Below are 10,000 nucleotides of genomic sequence, written 5' to 3' on the forward strand. Positions count from 1 at the left end.
GCGTTTGGTGAGCATGGCTTCCATGCCTGTACATCGAGTTATTTCCAGAATCTATGTCTGGATTTTTATCTTTCCAAGAGAGAGCTGTAACTATGGGAAGCTCCCCATAAGATATTGATGGACGTCTAAAGGCCACAGTTAGTACTTTGCAGTTTGCGTGGACATGGAATACACTGACTGTTCTGGTTTTATAACAAGCAAGGTTGGCCCTCCAGTTAGGACGTCTTATCAAGGTTTGGATTCGTCAGTAATTAAGACTGACCAGCCTGTCACTGATGTGCCATACTCTTTGAAGATTTATAAAAAAAAAAAGGAAATCTTAATCAGACTGTAATGGCATTTTAAGTGATCTTTTGCATTTATATTGATCACAGTTGTATAAAGGGGCAAAGCCTGTTATTATTATTATTATTATTATTATTATTATTATTATTAGCCAAGCTACAACCCTAGTTGGAAAAAAAACAAGATGCCAGAGGCCCAAGGACTTCAATAGGGAAAAATAGCCTAATGAGGAAAGGAAATAAGGAAATAAATAAATGATGAATAAATATTCTCATGAATGAAAATCTGGTCAACATATTTGATAGGTATCCATTCTCACGTGTTGAAATACTAGGTGAAGAACAAACTCTGGGTCAATAAGGATTATAGATGTGCTTAATGTGGAGAAATAAGAGGCTCATCCTTCTTGAATAGGTAACAGATCACCTTTGACTTGGAATGACTGTAGATAATAGTTGTCACTCTGAGTAATTATGCTTCAACTGAAAATTAATAAATTTTTACTAAAAAAGAACCCCTTTATGGTGCATTCAAGGATCATTAATAGTGGGCTTCCATTTGATCTGCAATCTTTAGTGTAGGCTTAACAGTTCCTCCTCTACATAAACAAGATGGCTTTATCACTCACTGTCGAAAGGAAATGGAAACCCTCTTAGCTGATGTGTTTGACAGTAAGAGGAATGAGAAACTCTGTCTTTGTCATTCCTGTTTTCCTGAGACTGAACTAACTAGTTCAGCTTTTCAGTCCCGTGAATTTGAATCGCTCTTATTGGATCTTAATGATCTTGAAATATTCAATATTTTTATCAACATCTTATATGTAGTTTATTTACTATTCCCTTATATCCTTTCCTCATTGGGTTACTTTCTCTTATATAGCCCTTGAGCTTGTAGCATTGTGCTTTTCCAACCAGGGTTGTAACTTGACTAATAATAATAATAATAATAATAATAATAATAATAATAATGATAATAATAATAATGATAAACGTTTAACTAGTCTGTTCAGAAAAAAAAAAAACATTATTTCAGGCATTAGATATTGGTAGATTGAATTTTTGTACCAACGCCTTACATATCAGAAGCTAAATTTACTTTTTTATTAGTAGATAAACACTGTTACATTCTATATTAACATTTCGGATTATTAATTTTACGCACAGCCGAGATGCAAAATTAATTATTTATAATTATGTTTGTGTACTTATACCTTTATAAGTACTGTCGGTACATTTGTTGCTCTATATAGGACTTAAGCACATTGTTCTGTGGGGTCCGCTGTTCAGAATAACCATACATTATTTCAGGCAATAGATATTGGTAGATTGAAGATTTTGTATCAGCACCTTATATATCAAAAACTAAATTTACCTTTTTTATTAATAGATAAAGACTATTACATTCTATATTAATATTTCATTTTATTAATTTTACGCAGAGCCGAGATGCAAAATTAATCATTTATAATTATGTTTATGTGTGTGTAAAGTTATACACACAAATTCGTGTTCATTTGTGTAAACTTCGCACGAGTTAACTAATTGAGTTTTAGCCTACATAGGAACAACGGGACATTTTTTTTCAGTTACAGTGATGCCTGAGTATGACCCATTAGTAAGATTAGTTTTACACTCTGGATGTTAATTAACAGGGATAAATGTAACAGAATTACGTGACAGTTTTCCGGGATTTATTGTCTCGTAATAATATCTGGAATTCCCGTGGAATTTAAGAGCACAGTGCAACTTATGTTGCTAGATTTATCATTCGTTGTGTTTTGGTTGTTCTTATCGCTTAAGCATGATTACCTTTATGTGACCTTAATAGAGTAAAATTAATCATTAAAGAGCTTTTAATGGTCAATTATTTCTTTTGATAAGGCCATTATTATTATTATTATTATTATTATTATTATTATTATTATTATTATTATTATTATTAAATGCTAAGCTACAACCCGAGTTGGAAAAGCAGGATGCTATAAGCCCAGGGGCCCCAACAGGGAAAATAGCCCAGTGAGGAAAGGAAATAAGGAAAAATTAAATATCCTAAAAATAGTAGCAACATCAAAACAAATATTTCCTATATAAACTATAAAAACTTTAACAAAACAAGAGGAAGAGAAACTAGATAGAACAGTGTGCAGCCTCCTGGCTAGTAGATTGGTATCTTATTCGCGTAGCATTCGCATGGCAGCAGATCGATCCCAGCCCGGGATCGTGAGTTTAAGTAGTTTACTGGGAAGGCCACTGCTGTGGTTGGGCACCACAGTGGGGAGTTGGGCTTTACCGGCTGACGTTCTGGTGAGCATCTACAGTATTCTGATGAAACTGGAACTGAAACCAGACACTTATACCTTTATAAGTACTGTTGGTGCATTTGTTGCTCTATATAGGACTTAAGCACATTGTTCTGTGGGGTCCGCTGTTCAGAATAACCACACATTATTTCAGGGAATAGATATTGGTAGATTGAAGCTTTTGTATCAGCACCTTATATATAAAAAACTAAATTTACCTTTTTTTATTAACCCTTTTACCCCCAAAGGACGTACTGGTACGTTTCACAAAAGCCATCCCTTTACCCCCATGGACGTACCGGTATGTCCTTGCAAAAAAATGTCATAAGAATTTTTTTTTTCCATATTTTTGATAATTTTTTGAAAAAATTCCGGCATTTTCCAAGAGAATGAGACCAACCTGACCTCTCTATGACAAAAATGAAGGCTGTTAGAGCAATTTAAAAAATATATACTGCAAAATGTGCTGGGAAAAAAAATAACCCCTGGGGGTTAAGGGTTGGAAATTTCCAAATAGCCTGGGGGGTTAAAGGGTTAATAGATAAAGACTATAACATTCTATATTAACATTTCATTTTATTACTTTTACGGAGAGCCGAGATGCAAAATTAATAATTTATAATTTTGTTTATGTGTGTGTAAATTTATACACACAAATTCGTGTTCTTTTGTGTAAACTTCGCACGAGTAAACTAATTGAGTTATAGCTTACATAGAAACAACGGGACATTTTTTCAGTTACAGTGATGCCTGAGTATGACCCATTAGTAAGATTAGTTTTACAGTCTGGATGTTAATTAACAGGGATAAATGTAACAGAATTACGTGACAGCTTTCCGGGATTTATAGTCTCGTAATAATATCTGGAATTCCCGTGGAATTTAAGAGCACAGCGCAACTTATGGCGTTGCTAGATTTATCATTCGTTGTGTTTTGGTTGTTCTTATCGCTTAAGCATGATTACCTTTATGTGACCTTAATAGAGTAAAATAAATCATTCAAGGGCTTTTAATGGTCAATTATTTCTTTTTTATAAGGCCATTATTATTATTATTATTATTATTATTATTATTATTATTATTATTATTAAATGCTAAGCTACAACCCGAGTTGGAAAATCAGGATGCTATAAGCCCAGGGGCCCCAACAGAGAAAATAGCCCAGTGAGGAAAGGAAATAAGGAAAAATATAATATCCTAAAAATAGTAGCAACATCAAAACAAATATTTCCTATATAAACTATAAAAACTTTAACAAAACAAGAGGAAGAGAAACTAGATAGAACAGTGTGCAGCCTCCTGGCTAGTAAATTGATATATTATTCGCTTAGCATTTGCATGGTAGCAGATCGATCCCAGCCTGGGATCGTGAGTTTAAGTAGTTTACTGGGAAGGCCACTGCTGTGATTAGGCACCAAAGAGGGGGTTGGGCTTGCCCGGCTGACGTTCTGGTGAGCATCTATTCTGATGAAACTGGAACTGAAACCAGAAACCTTTACCTTCATAAGTAGGTACGCTTGTTGCTCTACATAGGACTTACCACATTATCCCGTGGAGTCCTTCGCTCGGGGGTTTTCTCTCCTTAAATTTTGATCCTAAGTTTTCGTGGGTCTGTAAGTGCTATTTTTTCCACTAATTTATAATGTGACGTCTTCGCTATTTGAAGGAGCATGTGTTTTAGATATTGCTTTTTTTATTGATGCACAATACTTACTGCATTTTATTTTGGAATGTTTAGTTCCTTTGCTATGGTTTTTTGTTTCAAAGTATTTAATTGAAAAAATTCTTGATGCATGGAAAACTGTGTGTGACCATGTTACATTGAAAAACGTCTTTGCTGTTATATAGTAATAATATTTATAATGACTTTTAGGTAACTCCCAATTATTTTTGAAATCTCAAATGTAAAATTAAAGTGTTGACTAATCAATAGATATCAACCATCCATTTCCTCTTTAAATAGTTAATTTTATTGCTTAAAATTGCAGATTTTATATAAAAAAAATTGACTTGTCTTCCATGAAATGGTTGGAAAAATCGTCCATTTTTAAATGACGTCTTCATCCATCACTTTTGTCTTTCAGAGCAAATGGAAGTTTAAAGGTCATTTTGCTGTTGTTGCTATGCCAAAGCTTAAAGAACTCGATGCTTTATCCGATTTGTTTTACGTACTCTAAAGCCACTTAGCAACTTTGCTATATATTTTGTGTCACTTGAAGCTATATTTTGTATTCTTAAATCAAATAGAAGTCTTATCTATACTGTTTGTGTTTCAGAACAACCAAAGTTAGTTTTTTTTCTTTGTCTTCCCTTTTCCTTGTCTCTCTATTTTTATATTTCTTTGTATTATTATTTTATCTCTATATTTTTATATTCCGTTGTATTATATTTTGTCTCTATTTTTATATCCCATTGTATTATATTATTTTGTCTCTATATTTTTATATTCCGTTGTATTATATTATTTTGTCTCTATATTTTTATATTCCGTTGTATTATATTATTTTATCTCTATATTTTTATATTCCGTTGTATTATATTATTTTGTCTCTATATTTTTATATTCCGTTGTATTATATTATTTTATATCTATATTTTTATATTCCGTTGTATTATATTATTTTATCTCTATATTTTTATATTCCGTTGTATTATATTATTTTGTCTCTCTATTTTTATATCCTGTTGTATTATATTATTTTATCTCTATATTTTTATATTCCGTTGTATTATATTATTTTGTCTCTATTTTTATATCCTGTTGTATTATATTATTTTATTTCTATATTTTTATATTCCGTTGTATTATATTATTTTGTCTCTCTATTTTTATATCCCGTTGTATTATATTTTATCTCCATATTTTTATATTCCGTTGTATTATATTCGGTTAGACTTTATATTGAGAAGTAAAAAGAAGTCACGGGGAACCAATCAGATCAGTACTGATGTGAAAAGCGACCTTCTTTGAATTTGGCATCTTGTGACTTCTCTTCCCAAAAAATAAGGTTCAAGTTTAGGAGTTAGCATTTCGAGATGGTGAAGAAGACCCAACTCGAATTGTAGATGATGCTCTACACGTTTGAAGAAAGCGATTGTAATAAAGGGTTTCGAGTATGGCATAAGTGCTCGCAGTCAGGTATTGTTGCACACAATGACTACTTGAAATGGGGTGACAACCAAATTAAATCTATATATAGGATTTTTGTTTATGTAGGTATAGTGTTGAAAATCTTTAATTACACCTCGTTATTCGTGTTCATTAGATATTGCTGGTTTCTCTTTTTACTATGTACCATAGAAAGTGGAAGGCTTGAATTTACTTAATATGTTTTAAAGGAGTTGGAAAATGCTACCATATATCTTATATTTCTATGTAACCGGAACTGGCTGTTTTGCATGTTATATTTCAGACTAAATGGAAGTGGTTCCTCTATCTTTTCGATTTCACACCAGTTGAAAATAAATTATTATCCTTTGTATTCATAAGTATTTGAAAGTAACTACATTATCTTTTGTCTTTCAGAGCAAGTGGAAGTTGTTTGTCGTTTAGGTTTGTGGGTGGAAGGTCAGCGAATTACTCGCGAGACATCAACTCCGGTCAAACTACCTGTGACACAAGATCCGGTCGTAAGAACACGCTGTGTATTTACTCTTCCCAAAGACAATTTACAACATGCTGCCATTATCGTTAAGGTGAGTGTTGATAATGTCTTAAAGTATTGCCAACATCCTCTACTTGCTTCATTTGAGCCAAAGTCTTTGATTTGAGCTCATTATCAAGGCTGTAATTGGCAAGATTTTTGGGTAAAGTAGCCAAGATTGTAGGGTTAAGTAGCCAAGGTTGTAGGGTAAAGTAGTTTGGATAGTAGTTGCTAAATAGTACATAACCTGAGTTTATTACCAATATAGTTATGTCTGTGATCCTTTGGTCTAGACTCTAGAAGTATAAACAAAACTTATATAATTTACCATGGCATCATTGTGAATATGATCAAGGTAAGTGTAATAGTATAGTCATTACAACAGTTTGTTTGGTTAGTTGGAGTGTATTAGAAAGGTTGGTATTTTAATATAGACATGTTTTACTAGCTCTTAGCTGAGTAGTAGCGTATTATGATGTGGGCTAACACTTTATTTGCTAGTGCTGCAACATAGATAAATATTTGCTGGGGACTTTCCATAGCTGTATACCTATCAAAACTCAGTTTGTAAGAGAAGCCATGGTGGTATAACCAGGAAGGCATGGATGTTTATTCATTAATGGGTAGAAACGCGAACTTTCTAATACTTCGGAGGAATAAAAAAGAGCTTTTTACTCATTTTACTGGGGAGTAGCAATTATACTCCCCTATTCTTAGCAGTATTAGGAATGAGAACTTACTCTTGTGATATCGGAAACAGGGACCCCTAATTTCCCAATTGTATATATTTTTTTCATTCCTGATTATTTTTTTCATTCTGCTAGGAAAGACCCTTCATAAACAGTTTAAGGTAATTTTGATTTTTTCCCAGCATCAATATGTTTAGAGATTAATGGATATTCCAGTGAATTAACATTTTGACTTAGTGATTAGTCAGTGAAGAAAGGATTGTCAGTATGTGTTTGCTTTCCATAGTCGGTAAATATTTGGATTCATCTGTAGGTTCTGTACACATCAAAGTGGACGAACGAAGATGTTATTGGACGAATCCAGCTAGGACCCTTCCTTTACCTGGGCACGTCTCCTGAACAGCAGGCATCGCAGAGCCCTCCGCCAGATTACAACACGTCTATCACACTTTCGCACTGGGGCCTTGCCCTCAAGACTCAAGGGCCCGTTACGATGTGGCATCTGCTTCAACAGTGAGGATTCCACTGGCTGTCTTTGAAAAATGTAGCAGCTTTGGCTCTTATGGATGATTGTATAGGTGTAGATGGTTGATTTAACCTGTCTGGTTGTGGATGAACAACAGTCGCTGATGAAGAATGGTTGTGGATGTGGATGAATAATTGATTTAAATGAATAAGGATAAAAGGTCCATAATAGATGCAAGTGAAACTATTTTTTATTCATGATTAATAAACAATAGATAAAGCATAAATACTTGCTTTATGAACAGTGCTTTTATGTTAGCGATGATTTTGTATAAACAGTAGTTATTGGGGATAATGTCTGAGGATGAATACACAGTGAATTAAAAAGGTTTAACAGAAAACAATGATTATGGATGAACATATATATCTTAAAAGAAAAAAGATTTAAAGCAACAGACATTCGTTCGATATACTTTAATCCATATGACTGGAAAATTTACTTGTATGCTTATCTAGGATTGGTATTATTGACTAACCATTTCGTTCTTTAGACTTTATCCCCATAGTTTAAGTTGGGTACTTCCTAGAAACTTTGGAACAGGGGTTCCTAACCTTTTTTGTTCTTCTGCACCCCTTGTGCATGTTATTAGATTCCCATGTTCATCTAAAATTGAGGATGAAAAAGATAAACTATTAAATTGATATTGTGATATGATTTTATTTTTCAATCTCATTGCAGATTACCTCATGTATTGCGCAATACTAGCTAATCTCGCTGATCCAATGTACCCCCTAAAGAGTAAAAGTGTACCTCTGGGGGTACATGTACCCCAGGTTGGGAACCCCTGCTGCTAAAAATGTATTAACTAATATTAAAGCCATATTTCTGAAAACACAGAAAGTAGGATAATGAATTTCTTTTGGTTTATACGTTTGGGCCTGAAAACTAAATAATAAATGCTTGGATTCTCAAACATTGGTTCATCCTCCTGTACGATCAAAGATTTAAATCTTTTGCAAAACAGGACTTAAACCTTAAATTGTTTTGATAAATGAAAGTTATTTATCTGTTATTTATCTTCTGGTAATAAATAGTACCCAACTAATCCCATCGTAGATCCCGCTATATTGTAATATTGAATATGTGATAGTTATATTGTGGTAAGTTATTAATTTTGCTCTCTGGTATCCTGTACTATCGGTGAGTATATAGAATTGTCTGAATCCAATCTAGCCTATATTGCAATCACCTCTTCTCTCTGTATTAGTAGTGTATTCTGGTACAACATATTTTGAACCAGTATTTCACAGAGGAGCACTTGCTTATAAAGTAAGTCAAACACGTGAGTATTGTAGTATTTATATGCCATTTGATTGATTTAGTTATACTAAGTTTTTTTTTAGAAGTTCGCCTAACTCATTTTATCACATGACGAATCTACAGAAAGTTTACTATTATTATTATTATTATATTATTATTATTATTATTATTATTATTATTATTATTATTATTACGTGATAAGCTACAACCCTAGTTGGAAAAGCAGGATGCTATAAGCCCAGGGGCTCTAACTTAGAATGTAGCACAGGAAAGGAAACAAGGAAAAATGAAATATTTCAAGAACAGTAACATTAAAATAAACATTTCTTATATAAACTATAAAAACGGAAGGTTTGGTTTATAAGCTGTATTGTGTTCCTTCAATTTATAATCTGATGGATGGGTTCATATCTAGTCTGCTTGTAAATTGCATCGTGATTTGATTTCGCTATAAGTGTAAATATTTATTGCTTTTAATGGCTATATACAGGGTTTAAACTTTTAAGGTAATTACCTTAATTTGGGGTATTTTACATGGTTTCAAGGTAATTTTGAAAGCTAATGATATTTTTAAGGTAATTTCGGTTTTACTAGCTTCAAATTTAAGGAAATTTGAAAAGTTTTAAGGTAATCTAAGGTAAAAAAACAGCAGCATCTAAGGTAATGGCCACATGCTCAAGTTTAAACCCTGGCTATATATGTAAATGATGTTAGTGTTAAAGAAGAACATTATGGCTATATATGTAAATGATGTTATTGTTAAAGAAGAACATTATAGAATATTTATTCGCTAAAGTGACTCTCAGGTTTGTGATGATCGTTTTCTCTTAATCTTATCTGAATTTTATTTTATATATATTTATGGCTAATCCTAGGCTTGACTCTTCTCTTTTATCCGGGCTTGGGACAGGCGTGAGTGCATGGAAATATTTAGAGCTTTGTTGAATAAAAGTCAGTCTTTTCTTCCTTCAAATTAATAAATGTATATAATAAATATGATTATCTTTGGCCAAAATAATTTGTCCATGTTATGAAACATTGATGCAATAAACCCAATGGCTCTAACAGGAAAAATAACCCAGTGAGGAAAGGGAATAAGGAAAACTACGAGAGAAGTTTAAGAACAATAATAACATTGAAATAAATCTTCCATAAAAAAAACTTAAAAATAACAAGAGGATAAAAACATCAAAATAATAAGAGGAAGAGAAAACAGGTAGAATAATGTGCCCGAGTGTACCCTCAAACAAGAGATCTCTAACCCAAGACAGTGGACGACCATGGTACATAGGCTGTGG

General features: G+C 32.8%; 1 protein-coding gene across 10 annotated transcripts in view; it reads left to right on the forward strand.

Moving 5' to 3' along the window:
- Positions 1–9,662, forward strand: part of LOC137615397 (uncharacterized) — a 72,702-nt gene extending 63,040 nt beyond the window's left edge. For 6 of the 10 annotated variants that reach the window (XM_068345238.1, XM_068345239.1, XM_068345241.1 and 3 more), the window contains exons 9-10: positions 6,110–6,279; positions 7,230–8,434. In XM_068345238.1, coding sequence (XP_068201339.1) covers positions 6,110–6,279; positions 7,230–7,433 — 374 coding nt within the window. In that variant the 3' untranslated portion in view covers positions 7,434–8,434. Of the gene's footprint in view, positions 1–6,109; positions 6,280–7,229 lie in introns of all 10 variants that reach the window. The other 4 variants (XM_068345236.1, XM_068345237.1, XM_068345245.1 and 1 more) reach the window with 3 other exon arrangements.
- Positions 9,663–10,000: the final 338 nt, after the last annotated feature.

This window comes from Palaemon carinicauda, chromosome 21 (assembly GCF_036898095.1).
Source record: "Palaemon carinicauda isolate YSFRI2023 chromosome 21, ASM3689809v2, whole genome shotgun sequence".
Taxonomy (NCBI): domain Eukaryota; kingdom Metazoa; phylum Arthropoda; class Malacostraca; order Decapoda; family Palaemonidae; genus Palaemon; species Palaemon carinicauda.